Source organism: Aspergillus lentulus, assembly GCF_001445615.1.
Source record: "Aspergillus lentulus DNA, contig: Alt01, strain: IFM 54703, whole genome shotgun sequence".
Taxonomy (NCBI): domain Eukaryota; kingdom Fungi; phylum Ascomycota; class Eurotiomycetes; order Eurotiales; family Aspergillaceae; genus Aspergillus; species Aspergillus lentulus.
In genome coordinates, this window is record NW_028322123.1 from 215,191 (window position 1) to 241,630 (window position 26,440).

Below are 26,440 nucleotides of genomic sequence, written 5' to 3' on the forward strand. Positions count from 1 at the left end.
AGATGCGCCTTGTGAGGAGCCTTACGGCATCTGTTATATCTCCTGGCACTTCGAGTGTGACCGATGCCACGCGACATCTGAATTCCTGCCCAAATCAGTGATAACTGATTGTATATACGTGGTCTGAGTCCCGTTTAGCCCAAAGAATACGAGACATGGCGCTTTCAGCCTTGCAGACCGTCCTATCCTTTGGACAAGGCTGAATCGACTGACTCACATCCACATCACTGCCAGAAACAGGATCACTCGCACAGAATGTTGTCTCCTAGCCTCTGGGTTGGATGCCGTGCAGGGATTATATTTCATGAGCCATATGTGGCAGACTCTACAACTCCCACAGCAGGAATCCTACCTTCACCCACGGGATACCAACCCAGCCTGTCCACCCGATACGAATACGAAGCGTCGCTGATCCCGCAACACATTCCCTGCGATGCCTTCGAGTGTCCGCAGGGCAGTCAAATATTCCAGTCGATCCGTCTAACCCAGTCGCGTCTTGCTTTAGTAGTCCTTGCTTGAGACCATGGCGGTCCTCCAGGTATCGGACATGTGCCACATGTCGAGCACGAGCGCATCGACGGCGAGCTCAACCTCCAGAGGCTAGTTCTTTGCCTGTTTACAGCCTCTCGCCACTCAAAGAAGAATCGAAAAACTCCGTGTGAATAGCTGCGAAACTGACCGACCCAGCAGTTAGGTTCATACTGTGCCCACTGAAAACTGCTGTAGTGGCTGTCTCCATCCATGGGATTCGGCGCAAAACGAAAGTTGTGACGGGTGTCGTGCTCAGTTGCGGAGAAGCTATAGGAATGGTCCATGATCCATATCTCCTATCTTAGTATGGCTGCTGAGAAGTAGGTAGGATTCTCTCCCTTTCGCCCTCCTTTCGTGCGCTAGGGTCTGATTGATTGCGTCCTTGGCCAGGGACCATCACCCACTGCAGTGGCTTCTACACCATGGTGGGGCCCATCATTGCAGCTAGATGTCCAGCTAGTCACAGAGATGCCTATACTGTTCGGCAAGGCTATTGTCGAAGGAAAAGACACGCTGGTGCTGTTCCAGTGGACGGCGGAGAGCCCCTGCATTGCCCCCGTATCCGGAATCGTTCCAGCAATGGATAGGCAGCACATCGGGTTCCCTTAGTTCTAACGTTGAGCACTGAATCATCTCTTTGCCTTTTCCGCAATAGGCGCTACCGAAGGGTTTCTTCAATTTGAAGACAAAGCAAAACTTGGTAGTGACAGGCGAAGTATATCACCGGATTTTTGACCTGACAGAAGGGGAATTCAGCATGCGATGGTTTCTCCATGATAGAACCGCACGAAGTCAGAGCGCAAGGCATCGAGAGATGTCCCAAGAAGCAGTGGACCAGGGTCAGTTGTGAAGAAATATGATAGCTACCTAAGCTGCTCTCCATACGTACCCAGCCATGATCATAAGCAGCAAAAGACAGCGCTTCCAAAGCCTCTTCGGTATTAGGTAGATAAATTAACTTGTCATAGAGTAGCACTAATAACAACAAATAGATTGCCTACTGGCAGTAGGCGACTTAGGAGACTAGCTAAGCTAATAAACACAAGCCATAAAGGCTGAAACTCTTATACTATGTCAAATTAGTCAGGAGATATTGCTTAAGTATTAACATTTAATACTCATACTCTGCACATTAATAGGACCCGGGTGCACGGGCCTAGATCCAGAGAACACTTAGATTATATGTATGTACATATATTTATAATATGATTGTATAGCATCCTAACATAGAAATCTGACCTAGGCTAGTATAATCTAATTACTATGTATTGTAATTAAAACCCATTTTTAAAACCCAAACTCAGATGGGTTCTGATTTCTAGAACCCAACTAACCTATGGGCCCTAGACAATACGGGTTTAGGCCGGGCTGGGTTCAGATTTTTGGGTTGGTTTAACCACTCTACTACTATATGATGATTTAAATCATTCAATACGCCTAAGGGAAGAGAACTGAAATCTAAAACTTCTTCGATGCTTACTGCTAGGATAAAACCATGGATTACTAACATACTGACAAAACCAGAGACGTATTTTTGGTTCTGTCTCAATGGCTTGCCGTACTCGTCAACTATCCCGTTGGTGCCACAGGCTCATCAGCACATTCGACTTGAACAATCTCGTGCTTGGTTTCTCCATCGCAACCCGTAATCACAAGCGCGCTTAACCGATTGCCGTATAAACACGCTGAATCCAGTCCGATGGTATACCTTCCCAGTTGCAAACGACGCTTCGCATCGTGTCCGAATATCACAGTAGTCTTGGATGCTAGCTTATCTTGCCATCGGTCCCATTCCATCGCCCAGCCTTCTTCCCCGAAGGTTTCAGCTGGTTCGAAGTCACTCTCGCCATCGGGTGTTCGAACGAGACTCCGCATGTGCATAATAGCGTGTGGATCCTGCGCTTCAAGTGAAATACCAGGGACGAGGCCCGCATGTACAACAATCAAAGTATCGCCGAAGGAGGATGTCAAGTTAGGAGGTAGCTTGACGCGCAAGATCAACGGCAAAGCGGCAAGCCAATCGAGCTGGCGGGTCGAAAGTGCCAATGCTGTAGTATACGTTGCTGCGCTATGTTTCCTACTTGCCCCGGTGGTAGCAGATGCGTCTTTGTAAGAGATCTCGCGGTCTTCGACGGTATCCTTGGGCACATCGGCTTCGGGGGTTTCTGGTAGGGCCCGACTGCCAGTCAAGCGTCCAGATTGTAGTAGACTATCGTTTGTGGCTTTGATCTCCGCGGCCGCATTAAGAACAGCATTGTCGTGGTTGCCTCTCACTGCGCTGGCCCCCAGCTTGATGGCCAAGTCAACAACACCAGGGCTATCGGGCCCTTTATTGACTAGGTCGCCAGTTAGTATGAGATGATCTCCTTTGAGTTTGTCGAAGCCAATTTTATCTAGGAGCGCCTCGAGCGATTTTCTCATCCCATGCACATCGCCTACAATGACTAAGCGTCCGCTAACAGGGCCATTTTCGGATGACGATGGGAAGGACTGCGGAACGAGACTAGTCGGTAGGTCCAAAATAAATGTTGTGATTGGGAATATCTCATCGGGAATTGTTCTAGGGATCATTTTGTCAACACAAGATTTCGGAAGTATGGGTCCTGGTCCCATGGTTAAGACCGGGGCAGAGAGATGTGTCCGAAGAGGCTCCGACGACTCACTCAACAGGCTTCACAGCCCTGGAGGAGGCGGTGAGCAGATGACATGTACAAGTACAGCGGAGTCACGGGCTACGGCGAACTATAGCTACAATGTGGACTTTTGAAGCTTTTTTACCTTTTGCCACAAGTACTACCTATAGCCACTGCTTCCGCAAAGATGCAATCATAAAATGAATCCTTAGTGACTGTATCAAATTCTCACAGATGGATCCGGTGCGAAATCCACTATGATGATTTAAAAACAGTACTGGGGAAAGACAAGAGACGTATATCAGAAACCAAAGTCCATGAGTGACTAGGAGCCCAGGACCATTATTATTGAGAGTAGACTATGCATGTTACAGGTGAGCGCCGGCTAAAGTCCTTAGTAGCCCCACAGAACTCGACTTATAGCTATAATGACCTGGATCTTTGTGCCATCTCCCTGTATGTCCCTCCCGTCCAGTGTTGGGCACATAATGGCCTTCAACTCATCAGGCGCTCAAGATGTCTGCATCGGTGTGCACGTATGCTTGCTTGCAGTTTCCCTTTCAGCAAGCTGACCAGACTCTTGCCTGGCATATTCTCCAGTTCCTGGCATCCTATGATCACAATCCTTTGCGACGTGATACACACTCCTCCAGTTGGTCAAGGTTGCGTGTGCCGATCAGAAACACAAGGTCCAATTGTAGCGGTCCGGACACCGTCGGAGCCACGAAAGGTGAGTCTCGTATCCTGATGGTAGCAGGCGAGAATTGGCTAACTCTTCGTTCCGGCCAACAAGGCTCGGAGCACCATGTACATATGTATGTATCATGTTTGGTCGGTGAGGTAGATGGGGTGTCAGAACCGCATGCGCATCGATCAACAGGACTGTCGTCTCCTGGCCGTACATGGACGAGCATCGAGGCCGACAGTGCCGTAGTTGCGAATCAGGTGGCTGCCGTTCTCCTCTGAACCTTTGCTGTGACACCTTGTTGAGGACGCACACTGACATAGCAAATGTCCTTTGCAGAAATTCTTGCATCATCCACTGTGAGCGGAAAACAGATTGAGAGCCGTGGTAGATCTTGTCATCTCCAGAGCCTTCCCAAGAGGTAATGCAGTGGAAGGAGTGGGCTGCTCATTTTTCAAGAGGCTTCATGTCGCACGATGAATGGGAACGTGGAAGGCATGACATCTTGTATTTCTTGTAATTGTCGACGAGGAGAGGATTCATTTCCAGTTAGACTTCCATTGCCTTTGGTCATCGACGAGAAATACGAGCTGGCGTCGAGAAACGGATATCGCAAAGTCATCATACTGTCGCCTTCTGTCTGACAACCTTATCTCTCGCACTTCATGTGCTACCGAGTCGGTGACAGGTCCAATCGAAACACGATGGCCGGAATTTGCACTCAGCGACGTGAGCGTGGCGAAGTCGTTCGTCCATCCGTGTGGGATTGACTTCCTGGCGATCGCAGGCACTCTGTTTCAGGTGGCGAGCGTGGTCAATTGGTGGTCTTGAGTCTTAACGTCGTTTAAAACAAACCGCCAGCACGAGGGGTCGATCCGAAGGGAAATTGAAACCGCTCCGCACGTTGTTTCTTTATCGAGAATCGATCTGAATTGAGCCTGTTTACTTGTCTACTTTGGATGCCAACGCTTGCGCTGAATCTTTCCGGCGGCCATGATCGGATGCGTCATTTTCGGAAATGTGCCCGCACCAGGGAGATTGGATGAACAGGCTCGCACTCGCGCTGCTGAAGAGACCATGCATTGAAGAGTAATCTCAATATCAAGCACCTAGAGGCGGACCAAGAGAACAAAAATCATTAGACAGACCCCGAAGAGGACTGGAACACATATACTGGGTAGGTAAAAACATACCAAGCTCCTCAACCCAGGCCCTTGCTAGCAATACATCATGCAAAACGGCAATGCTTGTGATCATTCTCTTTCGCTGTTTCAGCCCAACGCAGAGCGTTTGTTTTTGGCGTTGGACAATGTAGTCGAAGCTCATCAGAACTTGGTACTATCAGAGCTGGAGGTCGATGGCTGTTGGGAGCGAGATCATACAATCCACATTTACCCCCATGGTCTTTTCAGTGACGAGAAATCAAGTGAGCAACAAGCCTACTCGCGTTCGCATTGTTTCGTCTTGAGATACAATGCAGTTCCTGGATACAACGCATCTGGCGGTGATTGAAGAGACGTCGTTCAGGTTTGACTGGTTTCTGCGCTCGGGACGGCCCCGGCGAATATACGGAAGCCATGCTATGACTGGCTTGGTCGTTGAAGAACGATTGAGCGTCCACCTTGTTGTAACAAAAGGAGAAGATTGACACGTAATGGCTGAGCACGGGAAATGCTTGATGCATCATTGGATGCTGAAAGATGGAAACACCGCGACATGTGTAATAGTCGCAGTATGAGACCTCGCACCAGATCAAATTGAACGAGCAGCATTTTGCCAGGCCGTGTAGCAATGTGCAAAACATGACGTTTGTTAAGCTTTCCTTACAAATATCATGCCTCGCGTGATATCACATGCAACATAAGAGGCCGTGGTCTTCCGCGGAAAGCTCCGACATATTGTCCTTGATTGAAAATCGGTGCGATAGACTCAAGTGAGGCGTGGCACGATGGGTTGCCCGAATGATTTGGTTGATCAGATTCCCACGGAAACAAGTCCGGCGGCATGTAGATGAGCGCCGCATGGAGGTGAGTGACTTCTCGACAAGGGATGGAGTAGCTTTGAACACGTCGAGCCTTGGAACCTCAGTCATGGTGGAGTAAATATGACACGGATGGTTGGCATTGCGCAACCGCTGGTCTCACGAATGAAAAGAGACATGTTAGGATGACTTGCCCAACAGTTCTGGTTGGATGCAGTCTCCTCGAATTGCTCGTGGATGGCAAAGCCGGTGAGCGCCGAATGTACAAGGGCGCTTTGTAGAGATAGAATAAACTTGCAACACATCGAATGACGGAATCGCCGACATGATGAAAGTGACAAAACATAAAATTTGATCGAGCTGAAATGAGTCTCGAATGAGTGGAGGTGCTCCGCAGGTAGGTGAGCGTCGCGAGTAGGCTATTGAGTTCTCGGTAAGGCTTTCAGAGTCCTGCGATACATGGAGTTGTGAAGGACTTCGGATACAGTGGAGGAGATATGACAAAAGTGGTTGGCATTGAAAAGCCAGGTCTCACAAATGGGATAAGGATTAAGAAAGGTCAAACTGCAAGCCTTGGTAAGAGCGGAGGCATTGCTTAGTTGGTACTGGGTTCATATTGGGTCGTTCACGTTGGCTTCGCCTTTCGCAGTAGACGATTAGTCGCTGGAAAGCTTCAGCGACGAGGGAGACAAAGCGAAAAGTTACTGATCCCCGACACCGTAGCGTGTAGACGCACATGGGTGTGAACAAGCCGGGGTCCCCGAAGGGGATGGAGGAATCCGTCATAACGGCAGACCTAACCCGGTGAAGGAGCCGTCCTAACGTCGGGCCTCGAGACTTCAGCCGGGTCAAACGGTCATCGAATGGCAAGATATCCCCCATGTCAATAGCTGTGTCAAGGCTAGAGTTTGGTAACGCGGTTTGCTTTCCGCTAGACGGTGGTAGGTCCTTTGGGTGTGTCAGGCCACAAAGGGCGGCTCCCAAACTCCACGGACGGAGTGAGCCCCTACCGGGTTCCGGTATTTTCTTCCCGTCCCCCTCAAGACACCTGGCCAGGTCAACAGGCACAGGAGAGACCTTTTAACGACATGTCCAAGGTCGTCCGCAAACCGACTTCGACGTCCATCCAACAATCAAGGCGGGGCTCCCACACTTCCGGTCAATCGGCCAAAGTTGAGAATATTGCCCTTGTTGATGCTGATGAGGACTTGGCAATTGTCACAGGGGTCCCAGAGGCTCTCCCAGATCCTCCCAGACAGTCGATCGTCGTAGGCAGGAGCAATGTGTACGTAGCGGCTCCACAGGGCCAACCCATGCACCTTCGCTGCCTCTTCTTCGGTTTTACCCCTATCGTTTATTAGTAAATATTACTGGGAATAGCAACAGCTGGGAATGGCACAAACATCAAAAGTTTGCGGACAGGATACGTCTCCGCACAACGCCCAAACGGCGTGCCCCTCTTTCGGCCTCGAGCTCGGATGGTAGGAGTCCAAGCTTGTGACCAGTTGGTCAGCTGCAGTAATGGAGACCTAATGACCCCATACCGAGCCCTGTCCAACACGGCAAGCCAGGATCCCATACTGCTATCAGTCACACAACCGCCTCTAGAGGCTCCAAGATGGAATTCCCCGTCTTCGGTCCAACTGCACTGAACCACACTTGGCAAACTGAGTCTTCCTTGCCTGATCAACTTTGAGCACCACTGCCCGTAGACAGCGGTCAGCGGCAGGTAGAAATTCCTCTTCGTTGCTATTGTGGGAGCTCGACCTAATGTGCTCATAAAGAGCCCCAAGAGGTCCGGAAGGGCCCAGTATTCCACTCCATCGTACGTCGACTTTGTAAGGCGAAATCGCGACAGGGCCGAGGGCCATTTGGGATGACGCTTACGGTCGATGTTCTGCGGTGGTGGTGGAACGAGGTAGCTGGGACCGTCCGGGCGGCTTTCTTCAAAGTTAGCTATATTTGAACATGCTTGTCTGACTAGCGGCTTACCGAAGGCGGGTGATATCCGCATGTATTAATCGCAGGTTGGCGACATTCTGAGGGAGGACTCCGTATGCACCAGGGTTTTGGGCGATATCCGCTAACAGCGCGACAATATCGCTCCAGCTCATGGTGTACGCATGTCGGAAATCAACACGGCCGTTCAGCCACAAAAGCAACTGTTCAGCCATAGTGATTTACTCCAGAATGATGCTGCCTACAATCCTCTACAAGGCTACGTTGGACACCAAATGCTGCGAACGATTTGAATTACTCTCACTTCTCCGAAGTGGAAGGAACGTCTGAACTGGAAACAACAGACGGGCCTTGCCCTTCAACTATCATTTCCTCCTCCTCCCAGGGCTCCTCATCTACAACCACGGGCCGGAGCACCTTCATCCTCAATCCTCTCTCCCCCTTCGTGGCAAGAGCGCGCAAAATCTCCGGCCAGGTCCTGGGCTTGGTGATCTCAGCGATGTGATCAACCATCAGATCACCCCAGTAAAAGCGGCCACCCGACGTGATTATGTATCCCATGTCCCCAGTATCAGGGCTCGTCATCAACAGAGGCTTAGGATCATTTATCCCATGGCGTCGGGCCAGGTGGGCTTCCGCAGAGTCATAGTCGAAAAACCCTTCGAAGAGCCGGGGGTTGTTCGTCCAGCCTTTCGGGATGTCTTTAGCCTAGACACCTATTGATTAGACTCGACGTTGTAGTGACTTGGTTGTGAATTAGGATCTACTGGTGTTTCCATGATGAGACCAAGAATTCTTGAAGAGACTGATGCAGACGCTGAGAAATTAGCTCTTGTCTCCATATAACTAAGGTTAGGGCAAGTGTTATCATACGAGAAACTTTCTTGAAGGCTTCTTTGGAGTGATTTCGGTTATTGTGTTATTGTTTTGATGAAATGAAGAGAAAGAGAAGTTTGTTATCTGAGTTTTGTGTGGTGAGTGTGGTCAGTCTAGTTGGGTCAGTCATAGGTAATGAGTGAATGCTGACAGAATCACTGAAGATGGGCCTAAATTTAGTACAACCCTAAGACACTCAATATTAGGGAAATCAAAGCAGAAGCAGAGAGTGTGTCAAAGAAGCTTAGATTGTACATCACTTCCTTTAAAAGCTGTCCCAGATTATAGAAAGGCGATAAGCATCCTTGTCTCACAACACAACTACCCAGCTATTGTTGCCAGTGGGGTATACCATATGCGAACATCGAGCTCACTGTGTCGCCTGGATACATGACTCCTGAGCCGCACAGTTCTGTCCTCAACTGGGACAAAAATAACTACAAGAAAACATACAACAGGATATATTTGTCAGTGGCCACCCCTCTCAGCGTGTATTCTATTACTACTTTACTACCTAAGTTAGACAAGGCAGACGAAGAAAGGCACTTCTGTGTGACGTACTACAATTACTGGCACCAGCGGGCCGTTAGATCACATGATCTTACGATCCCTGATGCCAAGGGCCTAAGGCTCACCACCAGTCCACGAGGGACCGCGGATAAAAACACCACCAAGGACTACAGTACAAATTCACTAGTCTGGTTCATTAGTTACTCTCTTACTATTAAGTATACATACTCAATACCCCTTGCTTCTATCTCTACTGTTATTATTATCGCGTTACCTTCAGATCACACCTGACCTGCAGCCCTTGAAGCAAAGTTTGTTGTTGGTTGCATTACCTTTGATAACAACTAGTATACATTATAACCTGAATATTAACATTTCTTTCCTTAACCCCTCGGTATATTTGTTTGTAGTTCAAGGTTTAGTGCTATCTGGATATGGAGCAAATGTTCCATCAAGCCCTCGAATAGTTATATGGCTTTGTTCTACTCCGCTGTGCCTTCTATATATACAGAGTTTACAGCTATGATAATCTCGCTTACATCTGAACGATTCGCACCCCATCCGATTCAGCCCGATAGAATTTACTGCAGCGACGGTACTTCCAATCTCAATGCCTCGCTTTAGATCAAACACATCCTACAGCAAAACAGTAGCATGTGAACACACAGTGGGGAGGCTAGGCCGCCTATAGTGGTTGCAATGGATTCTTTCCCTGTCCTTTTCTTGCATGTTTGCCTTTAATGCCTCACCAAATATTGCACAACTCCTTGGCAGGGTAGGTTCTCAAATTAATAATAAGTATATGCAAGTAAGAGGGGCAAGTGGGGAAAGTGGCGTGAGCTGAATGTACTTTTGTTTAATCTAGATACAGATGAGTAAATGACTCCCATGTAGGATGAACCAGGGCTAGTCTACATGATATGCTTGTTCCATCGCATTATATTTCTGAACGCTGAGTAGTAAAAGATGGTCCGACGAGCATGGCCAACTAGAAACACACCTATTTAGCCAGCCACTATCAGGCCATTTGTCGATTACTGCATCTGGACAGAGCCATCTTGCCGGCCCGATCCCGTCCCTGCTTCTATACATTCAAGGCTCACTAGAGATTCAGGATTCAGGATTCAAGATTCCTGACGTCAATCATTAAGCAAGTCTACTTCGCTATCACAGACATGCATGCATCATGCCCCGCTGAGCTGCATTCCGACCAGACCAACAGTGTTGAGGATCTACCTGGATTCGTAGCTATGCTGGGCGAAATGCAACTTCTTCCTGCAGTCAAGCCAGGGGAAGGGGGGCTCGAGCACCAACGTAGGAGTGATTTCACTTACAACAAGACCTCGCCACCCGAGATCCGGCTTCGATTCAAGTGGCATATAAGTGAGCCGATTCTGTACTTTTCATGTCTTATCTTTCATCCAGTCAATGCACCAAAGTCAATCCGCAACCATAAAGTCATATTCTTTCCATCGCCCATTATGGCAGATGCCAACCGTGAGCTGTTTGACGACCTGCTCGCGAGCTTGAAAAGCCTCCCTGAAATTTCGTATGAGGCTCTTGCCCGCCGAGTCCATTACAAGGCAAGACATGTCTCCCAGTTCAGTTCGATGATGAAATATATCGCCGATGTCGATCCCTATCCATCCGACGACAAGAGCACAAATGCCTCCCTGGCCGGCGGCGAGGACTGCACCGCACGGATGGAACGCATGGGCAGTTACTTCCTCTCCCATGGGGTCAGATCAGTCGACCAAAACAAGTGGACAATAGAGTGGTACGAGATGGCATTCACTTGCTTGGTTCGTTCACCACCCCTTGGACCACCATATCTAGCTTACCGGGGGAGCTGACATACGGCCACTCATGATCCAGGCTTATGAGATGTATATGTTCTGGAATGATGGCATCATTCGCCCGCTCATGCCGTTGCTACTAGGCGAGCATATTGAAAACCGCATTGAAGTAATGGGGAAAAAATCCCTTTACACCCTACCAGATGCTCCAGGCTTTACAGAATTCTTCTTGAATGAGGTCCAAACCAAGGACTTTGCGAGCAACGTCATGGATACTGATGCTGCTACGGGTGACCATCTTTTCAGTATCTCCATCCTGCTGATCGCGGACTACCTACATTACGGAACTTTCCAGCCTCGCCTAACCCAGATCTTTGATAAAGAGAGACCAGCCTATCAGATCCTGGCCAAATGGTCGCAATATTCCTGGGAAGTGGAGCCTGACGATGAGAGTTTGAAGAAAACTATGCTGTTTTGCGGGCAATCTGCGACGGCACTGTTGACTGGCTTAGAACAGCCCCAGCTAGCCTCCCTTGCGGTCAAGGGCTTCTATGAGTTGGTTGTAAACACGTCCGATAACGAGGCTTACACAGCGGCAATCAAAGACGCTCTGGAAAGAATGGACATTGTTGGTATAATCGACGAGTGGCAATCCTACTCAGAGAGACTGCACAGCAGTCTATTCTCCACTCAATATTCAAAGTGGACAGATGCAGTACATGTTGCTTTTAACAAGGACCGCGACGCAGTGCGTGGATGGTACAATCACTACAAATGCAAGAAACCGCCCCCCAATAAATGGAAAGGGCCGCAAACTAATATGAGGAAAATCCAGTAAACTCCATGTTGCTACCGGGGACCGACATCGGGTTGCTGCAAGGCCCGTCCACCTCGGTTGAAGAATTCTCTTCTCTGAATGAGCAACCCCTTACTGTGATGGATCACTATCAGCTCCGCGGATCTAACGCCGAAGGTGTGCAAGTGCGTGTGGTTGGATTTAGTACGCTCCCCAGCCTATATGCCTCAGGGCATATTCCCGTCGATTAGACAGTTGCACAAGACTAATGCTGTTTAAACTAATCTCCAGATGGCGAAAGGCCATTTGCTACCACATCCCAAGTCTTCCGAACCACCACCGGCCTACGGGCAGTTGACCCGGAGATCGCCAGAGCGTGTAGTCCATTTGCGAAGATTGAGCCGCTTAAAGTAGGCCATGTTCTCTATCGGAAAAAGGGATCTAGCGATGAGACAGTCGAAATCAAATCCATGCAGGTGGAGCCCCTGTCTGAAGGTAAATTATATGGGGTCTCTCTGCCGGGAACTCCGGAGTCATTCTACGCGAACGGTTACCTCATGGCTGTGAACAATCCTGTTGTAAGCTAAGCGCCGTCAGTCTGCAGAGAATGTTTAAGTTTGCTCATTTCATGGCTTGTAGCAAAGTATCCGGTCGACGACAGAAGCGCTCCGCTCTCTTTCTGCGGAGCAGCGCTTGGCATGTCTTGCATCCCTTAAGGAATTGAACCCTATGTTCGGTAAACACGAGCTCCAGGCTATTAACAGCCGACTAACTCTCGAGCTGTTCGGGGATCATCAGGTTGGGAAACAGAGACCTATCTCAAGCTCGGCAGTCTTGCCAAAGATCAGCTCACCCAGCCACTTGATCCAAATCATGCGGGATACTCCCCGCGCAAGGTCGAACGGAGCGCCGTTGGACAGACTTGAGAGGACATTCACACTAACCCCGGCTGGCGGAGAAGAAATCCAGTCAGGCTATCAGTTGCCTGAACTGAGTGTTGTTGATGGTTACGTGCTTGCAGACGGTGAGCCGCAGCTGAAATGTACCATCAATAGCGGCAGGCGGACCTTCCAGTGGACTCGACAACTTCATTCGAATAGCTTCGAGCATGGTGTACTCGAGGTTCACCCGCACGGTCTTTCGGGCCGTGGTGTGATTTTGCTTTCCTCATCATCAGAGCCGACTGAAGTCTCCGGCCAACAGATCTACCATTTCCAAGCCATGAAAAAGAATGCAGAGGTCGAGATTGACGACGAAAGCCATCCCACTGCAAGATCTGCTGGTAGCGGTCAGTTTGTAGTCACACACCACGTCAATATGACTTATGACAAGAGTGTATGGCCAGCGGACAAGGAGCGTAACCAGCCGGATAGTCCTATTCCTGGCATGGAGGTTAGGACAGGCATCTACAAGTCCCCTAGCGGAGCACAGATGCCATTCAGCAAGATCCGAGCCCTCGACGACCTACGGACCGCAATCAAGGACAAATTCAATCGCGACCTCGGGCAGTTGTATGATTGCTATCACACAATTCTGGAAAGTGGGCAGATGAGGGTGAAATTTCAATTCAAACTAGCGAGCCTAATCCCCTTCATCTCCGACGTTGGTGAGGACATCACAACAGTCTTCAACGTGGGGTTTCAGTCAACACTGGGGACTGATCTCACGCTGCCTATTCTCTGTCAGTCATTCTATATTGATTTTGACGTGGAGGAGAAGACTGTCACTGGTGCGCTGTATGAGTATAATCCTCTAGTCCGCGACTTGAAAGGAGACAGGTACGGTCATGCATCTCTGTACGATGCAATAGCTAAGATCGACCATAGGCATTATATTTCCGGTGTTGTTCGTGTTGACGAGAGCTTTGATCTTCTGCGGTCCAAGGTGTCGCGTGCTTGTGCCGAAATCTCGGACCCTGCCATGCCAGTCGCGAGATCCAATAAGTTCCAGGCAGCAAAAATCACCGAGACGTTACACCTGGAACAAAGGACCGACATCAACACCTTACTTGAGCCCACTGGCTATGACGAGGTTGTGGTAGGTCATGCAACCTTTTGAGGGTATTGCAGAAATGTTGATGAGCGCGCTATAGGTCCACAATATCTCACAGGCCTTGATCACATCGGCGATGTACTATCACATGGACGATAAGCAGCGTGAGGACCTCACTGATCAAGCCAAGCCCACAGACTTGCCTTCTAGTTTAGCCGGTGACCTCCCAGCGGATGTGAAACAATTCCTTCGTGAGAAGTACGCCCCAGCGTTTCTATGCCAAATGATCAAGCGCGACAAGAAGTACGGGACGTATTTCAGCGACAAGCAAAAAGCAAGGCTCTGGTATTGGTGGAATGGGAATGTGAGTCTCGCTGGGGTAGAAATAAAAGGACGGTACTGATATGAGGGACACTGCAGGGCAAAACCTGTCTCGCTAAATCCAAGGAATATGCCCAGCTCACCCGCATATCATCTGGCGAAGCTGTCAAGCAGTACCTTGGCGATGAGCTTGACGGTTTCATGAAAGATAACCCGGAGTCCTGGGCCGAGACTCTCTACACCGAACTCAAATCCGATCGCAGAATGTACTGGTACATGAATTGCCCTATTAGGAGAGCAACGAGAGACATAAGCCAGGGCGTGAATGTGATGAACAGGCAATCATGCGTCCTTGATGCCCTAGATCAGTCTCACAACTATGCAGATGATTGGTTCAAGGATGCTGTCGGATTCATTGGCGCAAATCAACTTCAGTATCCGTGCATTAGCAATGACACCGACAGAGCTCGTCAACAGCTACACGATGTGCTATATAACCTGATTCTCTATGTCCTCACTGACAACGCCTCCATCGACCAGGAGGTACGCGAGGACTTGAAGCAGGACATAGAAGACTTTGAGGACGCCAATGACCTCGACAAATCCGAAGATGAGGCGAGCCGAGCCATGAAAATCATCCAGCAAATTAGCGAGTTTATCACTTCCGCCGGTGAATGGATCACAGCAATAGAAAAGGGCCTTGCTGCAGCCTTTGGAGGGAGCAAGCTTTTCCAAATTTCGGAAGCTGTGTTCGCCAAAGTAGCAGATGCTATTGGAGACAGAATTCCTGGATTGTTGAAGATTAAAGGAGTTGCTTCGCTAGCAATGGTACGATCTACCTCCAGCTGTGGATGGGCGCTGTGAAACTGACGGTGCGAATCTTAGGTGAGCATTTACGCGCTAGAGCTATTCGCAAGTCTATACGGAATCATCAGCGACTGGAACGAGATGCCAGACGGCGAGAGGGCCAAGGCTATCCTCGAGGTCGTCAGAGTTTCGGTGAACGCTGCTGCATTTGCAAAAGGAGCCTGGAAACAGTTCCGAGGTCGGAAGGGCTCATACAGTCCTGGAGACGTCATAGACACCGCTGAGCTAGATCAAGGATTCTACAAATCTATTGCTGAGGAGGGAGAGGGTTTGGAAAGTCTTTGTGAGGCTATCAACCCGGATGCAAGCTTTCAAGAGGTGATTGGAGAGCATCTTACCCCGGAGGGAGCGGCCACGTCTCCGGGAGAGTCTGAGACCTGGGGCGAGCTTCCCGATAGACCTCCAGCGGGCTTACCGGCCGAGGGTGAGGAGATTGCTTCCAAATGGAAGATCGGAGGAAACGCCATAAAAATATTCAATGTCTGCATGGGAATATTGCTCGTTGCTGCAGCTACATACAGGTCTGTCTCCATGAAAGTCATTTCCAAGGCAAACAAAGCACTGACAGTCTTATTTAGTCTGGTCGCGGATTGGGACAAACTGTCAGACCGAGATAAGATCCTAAATATCATCTCAACCCTCATCCAAGTCCTCCAAGTGACCATGGATATTGTGGAATTAGGTGAGGCGATGGGAGTCTTTGCAGTCACAGGTGCATTCGCCACCGCCATTCCTGTCCTGGGGGCAGTCCTCGTCATTCTAGGTATCGTCATGATGCTAGTCAATTTCTTCCTTAGTCTTTTCGGAAGCTCACAGCCGGACCCGGTGGCGGACTTCGTCGACGATGTGGGCAAGAAACTGCTGGATCAGTTTGAGGAGTCGCCACCCCCGAAGCTGGAGTATACCATCTCCACAGACTCAGTCACTGTCGGCCAAACCACTAGCATATTTGTCCAAGGCCAGAACAAGAGTGACCAAGAGCTGACAGTCACGAATGTGCACATCACCCTCACTAGCGGCGGTGAAGACGACTGCCTTTTCAACAGCGACAGCTTCGAATTGGTCAATGATGATGACTCTGCAAAAGACAGCTCTAAGCATGTCTACGTGACACCAGGCAGTATTGTCGGCGCCGAACTTTCTAATAGCCAGCTGGGGTATGATTATTCGAAGAATTATAGCGAATATGACCTCCAGGTTGCTGGCTGCAAGAAGGAGACGGAGAGTAGCCTGCTGTCTTTGGTGCTGCAGCCTGGGGAATCTTTCAAGGCTTGGTGGACTGCGGAGATCAATAAAAAGGGGGACAGTTTTGTGGATGTTGTTGAGAAGTCACTGTTTGACCGTGGGCATAAACAGTTTCCTATTGTACGGGCTTAAATGTTAAGACAACTTGAGCCCTGTATAGTTTAAGTCATCTGGTGTCCTTGGTCGTGCTTGAGTGTAAGTATACTGAAAAGATCAACAACCGAGAATATTATCCTACAGATGATATTAGACAGTGTTAGCATTACTACATTCACAATATCACAAAACACATAATAAAAAAGGATGTTAATATTCGGCGTCATAATCTTACCGCCCGTATAATATTAGATGATTGCCTAAGCAAGGATCTGATAGCTTAAAGAGGTATATATAGAAACACCATATCTTGAGCAGCGTGATGTCTGATTACATCACAGAATCTTGCTGGGGCAATTGCTGTCCTATTTCTGTCAACTGTCGACACATGCTTCGTGAATATTATGCTCCATCTCCTGTGAAGTCCCAAACTTTTATACGAGCTATTCTTCACCACAAACCCCGACTACAGTTGAAATAATACCTGTTGGCTTTAGGTAGGCTACACCTATCTGGAGTTGAGCAATAACACAATCAATTAACACACCACTACCTTACATAGTGCAAGAGTAGAGCAACATGAAGATGGGAGATAGGAACAGTTCTGACCCTCACCATCCCAAGGTCAATAAGACTAGACGGTTTATGGAGGTGTTTGTGATCATGTCTATGACGACCTTTATCGCCAGCACTTTTGAAGACATCTCCTTTACACAGGTTGATAGTCGGTCTGTTCTCCATCATGTGATATCCATATCATTTTATATGCTGTTTACTTTCCTGTACGAGAAGTACAAACCTGTGTAGATATATACGTCTTCTCTTTCCCCGAAAGCCATGAAGCCTTAGAGTACTTTATTACATAGTGCGAGATAGCGATGGCTTGACTAAGGGCACTTATTATCTGACTCTTTTTTTTTCCGTGCAGAGTCAAACAAATTCGTTTGTAAGAATACATGTATGATCATTTGGCCCTAGCAGTACAGGATGATAATGTAGAGGATCGGGGAAACGAAGTATGGCATCACGCTCACCCGTTTACTGGCTGCGTAGCCTCCGCTGCCGTCGTTGGTAGCTGGGGGGGAAGGCTGTGCTAGTTTTTCATGGTGGTGCGAATTGGATCGCGCTGGCTGTCAAGACGAAATGCAGCGCCAAGTGGTGAGTGTGGGCCTGGTGTGCTTGCCATTTTGTGGAGGCCACGTTTGGCGGAGTGCATGACCGGGTAGGTTTTTCAGGAAGTGCACGTTTGTGCCGTTGTGCATAATTGTGTCTGCTGACGCCAAGATGTGGTCGCTGGTTTCGGGATCGAGGCCTGTGAAAGAACACTGATTTAATTTAGCTTGGCAACAGGCTCAGCGAAACTAATATATATTGATGTGCTCCCATGCTACGTATTTTGTCTAGTATACTCCAAGGCGCTAAAAGATGTAACCTTGTTTGAGTCATCTACTATCCGTTATCTTGCCTTTTGAGCCCGTGTTCCTGGATCGAAATCCGAGCAAACCCGAGCAATAGTTCCATCTCACCTACCATGGATTTCCACCCCAGCGAGCGTCCATCTGAGAGCGATCTCTTCAAATTCGAGCGATTTGATAAGGGCTATGACGCGGAAGATATCTGCTGTGTTGTCTGTGGTGCCCCAAGCTTCGTAAGCTCTTCTTCAGTGCCCCGAGATCCATAGTCAGCTTATAAAGATCAAGGTAGTGGAAGCAGAAGTGCGAAACAAGAATCTTGAGAGGTACAAGTGGTTTGTACCGCTGGCCATCCGAGCAGAGGGTTATCACTACGAGAAAGATTACGATATTGCGAGCCTGCCAAATCATGATCTACCACTAGAAGTACTTGGGATAGATGGTGGGTTACTCTTTCAATTCTCATTCTTGTGCGAAAACTATAATCTGCTAAAGAGATTTCTGATTCCTTAGAGATCGAGATCGACGGTGTCCATTATGGGGAGCGGTTGTCAAGATTAGAACCTGTGAGTTATTGGGAGCACTCGTCGAAGTTAGTCCACCATCTCTATACGGAGTACCCGTATGTCACGGTACATTCGGAATGCCTTGGAATGATACGACGTTTGGTAGACCATCGCCAGGCTCTTCTAAAAGCTGGAGTGTCGGTTGGCCCAAGGCGCCCCACCACTCTCAGCCAGTTCTATGAAGTGTTTGAACAGCGATTAACTAGGGTGCATTCTGATTATCCCCTTGGACGCAGTGGCTCGTTTAACCCCCGACGTGTAGTCGAGCCACATTTCTATTACTTTCGGAACACCGACCTCTTTCACAATGTTGCGTGGGCGTTTGGAGACCGGAAGGTCTATGTGGGTTCTGCATAAGTATAGCCTGTGGTGCTTCCACCCATCACTAACAAGCTGCCATTAGGAATACGAAATGGCACCATATCCCATACCAGGACTCACACAGGAGATCCTTTCATATCTGCGACCTCTTCCGCCGCCCTTGCAAGGACAATCTGGTATACCTCCTAAACTGGAGGCACTACCCAGTGAGCTCCAAGACATGATTTATAAAAATTTACACCCTTTTATCAACCCTGCGCGGACATGCACTTATTCCTTACCGTCAAGGCTGTGGCGTGACTTGCTTTTTAATCAGCAGATTTTACCCTGGCTTTGGGATTTGGACATCTCGGCCCTACAGAGTTGCCCTGTGACATCCCTTGCGGTGGACGCTCCGACATTTGAAGCAGACGAAGTCTGGGATTGGGAGAGCCTTGTTCGCACCCTTGCACAAGTGGAGGTGTTCGAACCAGGGCAACCTTTAGAGCATGCTCCCCTCCGCCTGCGGAATCGTCGGCGCATCTGGAGACTACTAGAGGAGGCCGAGGATGAAGATATTGAGGAGTGGCTCGATACTTATGTACATAAGAGAAAATGACGTGGATATATGAAGATACTAGTGAAACAATGTAATTTGGCCGAGGTTCAGTAGCTACTGTGTATGACCTGAATACAACCCTGCCCCATTAAGAACGATGATGCTTGGTCAGGGAATTGAATCTAGAGCAAGTATTCTATCCGCTGCTAGCCACGGTCAGTAAGATAGTATGAGTTCTACTTCGGCTATGTGGATTAACATATACTAACATATACAGAGTATATTTCGAAAAGATTTATCTTGGAGCTAGTAACGTCACATTGCTCCATATGGGGAGGGGGTTTTCAAATTTCTAAACCAACTATAATTGAAAACTCTTCATGAAATAGCAAAATGTTGGAGAATAGAAACAAACCAGGGCAAGATGACCACCAACAATCTCCGCGAAGGTCCGAACTTCGCCGCCCAGCCCCTGAGACTAGTCCATAGTAGAATTTTGAACAGTGCAGTCGAACCCCCTAATTGGTGACTCGATCAAGCATTGCTCCATTCCGATTGGATAAATCGGATGGCCCTTTTAAATGAAAATCCTTCGCCCCAACCGACCCTCTCTATAATCTTGGCGCGCATGGTATAGTACCCTGTAAGCAGCCATATGGATAACGGCAATATAGTATCTACATTAGGTATAGGTAACACCTACGCAGGTATTAAAACTATAAACCATGTGGCCAGTGTAAACCCCCACTGAAAGTAGTACAACCTACAACTCAGTGACAGTAGATACGAAGGATAGGAACAACAGGTAAAGAAATTTGAACTAAACCATAAGACCAGCAACAGTAATGAGTTTCCAAGGATTTAGACTAGAAAGCGCTATCATGAGACCGTGTTCAGCTAGATAGCGCTTAGTGCTTATCACTAAGAGCCATAGTTCTTACAATCTCCCTGAGACATTAATATCAACTTCACTATCTAATGGGATCTGGTCTACATACCCTTGGCTTGTATACTTTTGATAGCTAGCTAACCGCAATCCCAGTTTAACCCTTCGAATTTAGAAGTGGTATGCCTCGGCACCCAGTTTACCACCAGCTTCGACTAGACTATCCTCAAGTAGTAAGGGCTGGAGGTTCAGAAGTAATATAAATACTCCCCATTGTCTCGCTTCAAAGATGGAAGACAACAAAATATGCCAGCGTTCAGAATAACGCATCCTGATTGCTAAGTCGCAGCTAAGAGGTTGTTGTTTCACGTCTCGCAGGCAACTCTCGTCCGATCGTTTTATCTTGGTTTCTTTTCTTTAATCCTCATGGCGCCTTCCTACCGGGGAAGTAGTACCATTAGAGGTAGTTTCAATCTTTACCTGACTTTCTTTTTGTGCGCAATCTTCACTTTCTCTGACACCACTTTCGCTTATTCATGGCTTCCCCCACGGAGAGAGAACAGCCCAATGCCAACATCTACCCTGAGTGGCAACGCAACATCTTTGGCTGCAGTGTCAACAGCTACCATAGAATACTCATCAGCCGTCGCGATAGAGTCTAAAGTATCCTATCAGCTATCTCAATTAGCTACCGTCCCAGCCATCCCTCTTCCGACGGACCTCCCATATTATGATATCCTGAATCAGGTTGCGGGCCTCATGCCGCCGCTTCAGACAGGTGGCGTACAGAACAACAGTGTCCAAATGTTGGCGGCTATGAGGGATAACCTAAGGTCAAGCGAGAACTCAACCACGGTTGGCACGGAACACCTCCACGAGCGCGCAGCCAATCTCAAGGTCATAGTCGTCGGCGATTCCATATCTCAAGGCCGAGAGGGAGACTTCACGTGGCGGTATCGCATATGGGAGTGGTTCCAGTCTCAAGGAGTAGGAGTAGACTTTGTTGGTCCTTATACAGGCACGGTACAGCCTGATAAGCCAGCACCGCCGTCCCCCCCAGCTTTATACGGGGAACCCCAACCAACAGGCGCGATCAAAGTCAGTGGGGGCTACGCCAAAGAAGTGTCATCGGGTTTTCCCAAAAATCATTTCGCTGTTTGGGGCCGTGCTGCTGCTGTGGATAAAGGCCTAATTAAGGAGGTCATGGCAGCTCATCCAGCTGATTTGATGCTGCTACTACTGGGCTTCAATGATATGGGGTGGTTCTACAGTGATTCGATGGGAACTTTGGACAGCATTCATACGTTGATCAGCAATGCCCGGGCTGTAAATCCAACGATGAAGTTTGCCATTGCTAATGTACCACAGCGGAGTTTCATTGGTGGCCGTGAGGATCTTCCTGTTAGCACCAATATATACAACTCTCTCTTACGCGATGCTATTCCTGAATGGAGTACTACAGCTTCCCCAATCCATCTTGTGGAGCTGGAAAAGAACTACAACTGTCAACCTAGTTCGTGTCCAGTGGGTTCGGATGGGCTCCATCCAAATGCGATGGGTGAATACCAGATTGCTCGCGCCTTTTCGCAAACCCTAGTAAAGGATTTCGGGATCGGATCATCCGCACTGAGTATACCCAGTGATGTTCCTGCCAGGCCCTTACCGGTGCCTAGCAATTTCAAGGTATTCACGAGCCCTAGCGGCGTAACTGCAACATGGGATCCAGGTAAGCCACCCTGCAACCAAGTCCATAGCATCCTCTTGCTGATTGAAAGATACCTAGTCTACGGTGCGTATAACTACGACGTTCGATCCAAGATCAAGGGCGGTATCCCAAATTTTTCCGCGGGCAGTGTATCCTCCAATCGATGGGATGCTACCTGGCCTATAGATGGGTGGGAATATGAGGTCCAGGTGCGCGCCAGTGCCGGGGACACTATCAAGGGCGACTGGACCACTACTTTAACCGCAACGGCCCATCCCCAGACAGCGGAAGCCCCTAAGAACGTGATTGTTACCGCTACTTCGACTGGTTTCGACATATCCTGGGATCCCCCCACAGGTGCTTACAGTGACTCTATCACCGAATATAATGTTATTTACTGGGACAAGGACGCCGAATGTGATTTTGTTACCGGAGCCGCGTTCAAAGGCACTTCGGCCCACATAAATGGCCTAGTTACAGGACACCGTCACTTCGTGGCTGTTGAGACCTGGAATGCCGCTGGAGAGGGCTTTCCAGCTGTGGTTCGAAGTGTTATTCCTGGTGCTGGCACTCCACCGCCCCCAACAGACCTGAAAATCATCGCAGCAGATCCAACCACAGCCCATCTCACGTGGGATAGCCTCTCTGCTGCGGCTGGCTACCGGCTTTGGTCACGCAACGTAAATGCCGCAGGTAGCAAGCTTGAGGCATTGAATTACACGGTGGAGGCTTCTTGCAGCGATCAATACTATCTGTTTCCCGGTACATGGAACTATGAGTGGTGTGTTAGCGCTTTCAATGGAAATGCGGAGTCTGCCAAAGGGAAATGTGTCCTCGCACCATCCCCGGACAAAGACGGTGACACAGCACCAACCTGCCCGTCTGCTCCTCAATGGTGTCCGAATGGTGGTGGTGTCGGAGGAGGCAGCGGCGGCGGCGGCGGCGGTGGTGGTGATGGTGGTGGTGGTGGTGGTGGTGGAGGTGGTGGAGGTGGGAACAGCGGTGGCAGCAGCGGTGGCACTACGGAAGAGCCATGGCCGATAGTTACCAATGGTCAATGCAAAGGTCCGGATTGTAAGAACGGCCAATGTACGGGTGTTCTTTGCGCTTCCTTTGGCTGCAGTGGATCCGGCTGCTTGAATGGTGTCTGTACTGCCTTTGGGCAATGTACAGTCCATGGATGTCTTGGAGCCGGCTGCAGAGATGGTGTCTGTGTGGCGAGCGACTGCATCACGGCAGGCTGCGTGGGGAGTGACTGTGGAAAAGATGGAAAGTGTACTGGCGACCATTGTCTTGGCCTGGGCTGTTCTGGATCCGATTGTGGAAAAGACGGTATCTGCAGCGGTCCGGATTGCTGGGAAGGGACATGTGGTGGCAGCGGATGTGCCAACGGGATTTGCTCCGGCAGCAAATGTTCGAGTTATGATGGCTGTGTCGGCAAGGATTGCAACAACGGTACTTGCAAGGGAGACAGCTGCAGCAGCTGCTCGGGCTCGGACTGTCGCGATGGCGACTGCACCGGCGACAATTGCATTGGATGCACGGGGCCTGACTGTCATAACGGCCAATGTACTGGTTCCAACTGCTACGCCTGCACGGGTCGGGATTGCCATCATGGGAACTGCAAGGGAGAACACTGCAGCAGCTGTGTAGGATCGGACTGTGTCATGTCTAATGGCAAGAGCGGTTGCAAGGGAAAGCATTGCACCAGCTGCACAGGTCTCGGTTGTTCCTGCTTCGGATTGGGCTGTAGCTGCAGTGGGTCGAGATGCAGCGGCTGTACCGGTCTCGGGTGTAGCTGCACTGGGCTTTCTTGCGGCTGTACAGGTCCAACATGCAATACCTGTCGGGGTCTGAGTTGTATGTGCAGTGAGCCTGGCGGTTGCAGTGGCGGTGGGGGAGGTGGTGGCGGCGACGAGGATCCGTCGTGCAGCGTCAAGGAGACGGCCACCATCTGCGCTGAATATTGTACTGTGACGACCAACGCAGCTGCTGCGACAACAACTTCGTGCACATCGACCACTTGCATGCCAACTGTGGGCTGCAGTGTGACGGGGACGACGACTTCGACAATCACCTCGACGAGCAGCGCTGATTGTCCCTTCGCGACGGATATTGGAACCGGCAATAAATGCAAACCATGTGCCTGGGCCTTTGACACGGTTTCCGATTTAGACGCGGAAGGGAACCTCAGAATTCGAGAAGGCTTCCAACCTGTCTACGCTACTATTACAGCGGGGGCCATAGCCCCTCCTCATGCTGGTCTGGTGAAGAGGGCCCCCGCGAGGACTTCTACTGCCCTTGGAGGTTGCCAATTCAAAGCGGGGGCATCTGTTACCATCCCAGCCTACAAGGGTCCACAGAACTATGTCCAGTCAGCCATCGCTGGAGAGCTTCCTGCCTCCCTCTCAATGTCCAGGTGGTACAGCAAGACGACTGTTGACTGCGCGCCCGTCACAACCATGATATCCGATGAGCAGATACAGCCTTTCCTAGGGAATGTCAATCAGTCACCGACTATCGAGCATTGCTGTAAATATCCTTCCGACATCTCAGATAAGTACTTGAGAAGCACTAGAATTGCTGCTAATGGCTCGCAGATGAATTGAACTGGATGGACGGATTCTGGAAGTATCTGTTTACTGAACAACACTACTCCTGCGACGATTTCAACAAACTCATGTTCGACGGTTGCAACATCCTTCAGCCTGTTTATGATAGCCTGCCGGGAGACGAGCATTGGGACTTTGTTGGTATAACTCAAGAGTTAAATTCGATCAAGGCCCTGGTAGGTTAGAGCTTCCCGGTGCCCCAGGATTCTGCTGACACGATACAATTGCAGATAGGGGGCGAGTACCAAGAGACCATTGTCAGGCAAAGTGCAAATGCCCGCAAGAAAACTATAGTGCCCCAGAAACCGTGGAAGGCTTCAGAAGCAATAATCAAGGAAAGAATGGGGGTTTTAGAAAAGATCGCTCTTGGTTGTGATTTATGGACTTCAAGCGCCATCTTCGGTCCACTTGATTCAACAAATCATCGGATATACTCCGCCTTGTATGTGATCTCCAAATCTTTGGATGACGTGCTTTAGCTGGGACACGATATTAACTATTTCTCCTAGGAGAAATGTTGATGCTGACCTAGCGGCCACATATCGATTTTGGATGACAAATATCAGGATTCCCCAGCAGATGGCGGCAGGCAGCGAACAAGCTGCACTTTTGATCACATCCATTGAGACAGGACTTAACACCGCCACTGCGAAGGCAATGGAAACAGAAGATGGTGCAAACCGTTTGAGTGAATACCGCAAGGCATTACAAGCTATACGTGAGAGATACCATCTTGACGGCACAGGGAACGTGTGCAACAAGCCTATCAATTTGAATTGGAATATGGCTACTACAGATGGCGCCCTGAGGCCCCTCCTTGCCGGCCGAGATTCATGTCCATTCCCAATCACGACCAATACTCCTACCAAACCGACTAGCACATCTGCTGCTCCCACAAAGACTACCACATCTTTATCTATTCCAACCCCGACCAAATCCAGTGATCCAATTTACTGCTTCAATGAACACAACGATAGCTCCTATGTACCATTCGAAATCGCTGGGGCACGGGCAGCGATGGGAGCACTTTGCAATAACGGCAATTCACTAATGCCTGGCGGACCTCCATACACGTATGTATACACTGATCCCTATGGAATCAACGTGATTGCATCTGTTCAATGGGCCCCGGATCAGTCTGGCTGCAAGCCAGAGAAGGAAGTCGAGATGAAAACCCACGTACGTGCCCCTTTTCCCCCATTGTTATTCACAGCACTAACCAGACCTTTACAACTAGTGTAAATCTTCAATGGAGGATTGTTTGTCCAAATGTAGAAGCCCTACCGAGGGCTACGGTGGTGCTTTTGTTGAAAATCAAGAGTTTGGTTGCATTCAGTGGATGCTCTACGCGCGGAAGGGCAAAGGGCAGTGCAGCTGCAACGAAAATGGGTGTACACCCGATAGCCCTGCATGCTGTGCTAATGGTTCCTGTGGTAAGAGTAATGCGTTGATGTCGGCGAAGATGAAGTTGATCTCACTGGACGAGGTGGATCCTGCGTTGAGCCTCAGACTGAACATGAAAAGTACGGAGGACGATTGAAAGCTTGATAATTGTCCGGGGTAGCAAGAAGTGACAGTTATAGACTGTCTCGCCAACAACCCTCTATGTACTATTCTTTCTATATTCATATATCCGTTGTGATTGTTGTCAGCTGAAGCTCGCCTCCTGGTAACAGAGCCGGTGAGGTAACATCTCTCCAGTCCATCTCATGGTGTATCTGCGAGCAGTATCTAGCTTATTAATTTAAACTTAACATTCAATTCTAGAGGTATCATAGTAAAGCTCGCTTTAATATTATGAGAAAAGGATCCGTTCAAACCTCCGATTCTGGGGGGAAAGAGAACGGGTATATATTACATTATGTGTAGAGCCGAATGGCCCAATTATAACTGTCCTCATGGCCCGCCTGTTATTTTCACCAAGTTTTCCTGTCCATTCAGTCAAGTGAATGTAACAACATCTAAGCCACTTACTGACCGTGATGTCGGGAGCTAGACAACTCTCCCTGAGCGGATAACTAGGTAGGGCGAGCCTATCTTCTACGAGGAATCCATCCTGTATCATCAATGAGTATCTTAAGTGAATAATGCATTTTATATTTACATCTGTCT

The 26,440-nt window shown here is 49.1% G+C and overlaps 4 protein-coding genes across 4 annotated transcripts; 1 reads left to right on the forward strand and 3 right to left on the reverse strand.

Annotated features, from left to right (window-relative positions):
• Positions 1 to 2,100: 2,100 nt before the first annotated feature.
• On the reverse strand, positions 2,101 to 3,102 carry ALT_0052 (metallophosphoesterase family protein; the record flags this gene model as incomplete). Its single annotated transcript, XM_033563066.2, has 1 exon — positions 2,101 to 3,102. The coding sequence occupies one exon, from the start codon at positions 3,100 to 3,102 to the stop codon at positions 2,101 to 2,103; it is 1,002 nt and encodes a 333-aa protein (XP_033418957.2).
• Positions 3,103 to 6,379: 3,277 nt separating this feature from the next.
• On the reverse strand, positions 6,380 to 8,004 carry ALT_0053 (uncharacterized protein; the record flags this gene model as incomplete). Its single annotated transcript, XM_089598910.1, has 4 exons — positions 6,380 to 6,907; positions 6,982 to 7,177; positions 7,234 to 7,770; positions 7,823 to 8,004. 4 exons carry the CDS (start codon positions 8,002 to 8,004, stop codon positions 6,380 to 6,382), a joined length of 1,443 nt encoding a protein of 480 aa, XP_089456574.1.
• An 85-nt stretch (positions 8,005 to 8,089) lies between these two features.
• On the reverse strand, positions 8,090 to 8,568 carry ALT_0054 (uncharacterized protein; the record flags this gene model as incomplete). Its single annotated transcript, XM_033563065.2, has 2 exons — positions 8,090 to 8,497; positions 8,557 to 8,568. The coding sequence occupies 2 exons, from the start codon at positions 8,566 to 8,568 to the stop codon at positions 8,090 to 8,092; spliced, it is 420 nt and encodes a 139-aa protein (XP_033418956.2).
• Positions 8,569 to 10,350: 1,782 nt separating this feature from the next.
• On the forward strand, positions 10,351 to 16,324 carry ALT_0055 (uncharacterized protein; the record flags this gene model as incomplete). Its single annotated transcript, XM_089598911.1, has 11 exons — positions 10,351 to 10,977; positions 11,051 to 11,603; positions 11,807 to 11,971; positions 12,059 to 12,345; positions 12,407 to 13,545; positions 13,594 to 13,804; positions 13,860 to 14,123; positions 14,180 to 14,352; positions 14,419 to 14,908; positions 14,966 to 15,468; positions 15,526 to 16,324. The coding sequence occupies 11 exons, from the start codon at positions 10,351 to 10,353 to the stop codon at positions 16,322 to 16,324; spliced, it is 5,211 nt and encodes a 1,736-aa protein (XP_089456575.1).
• Positions 16,325 to 26,440: the final 10,116 nt, after the last annotated feature.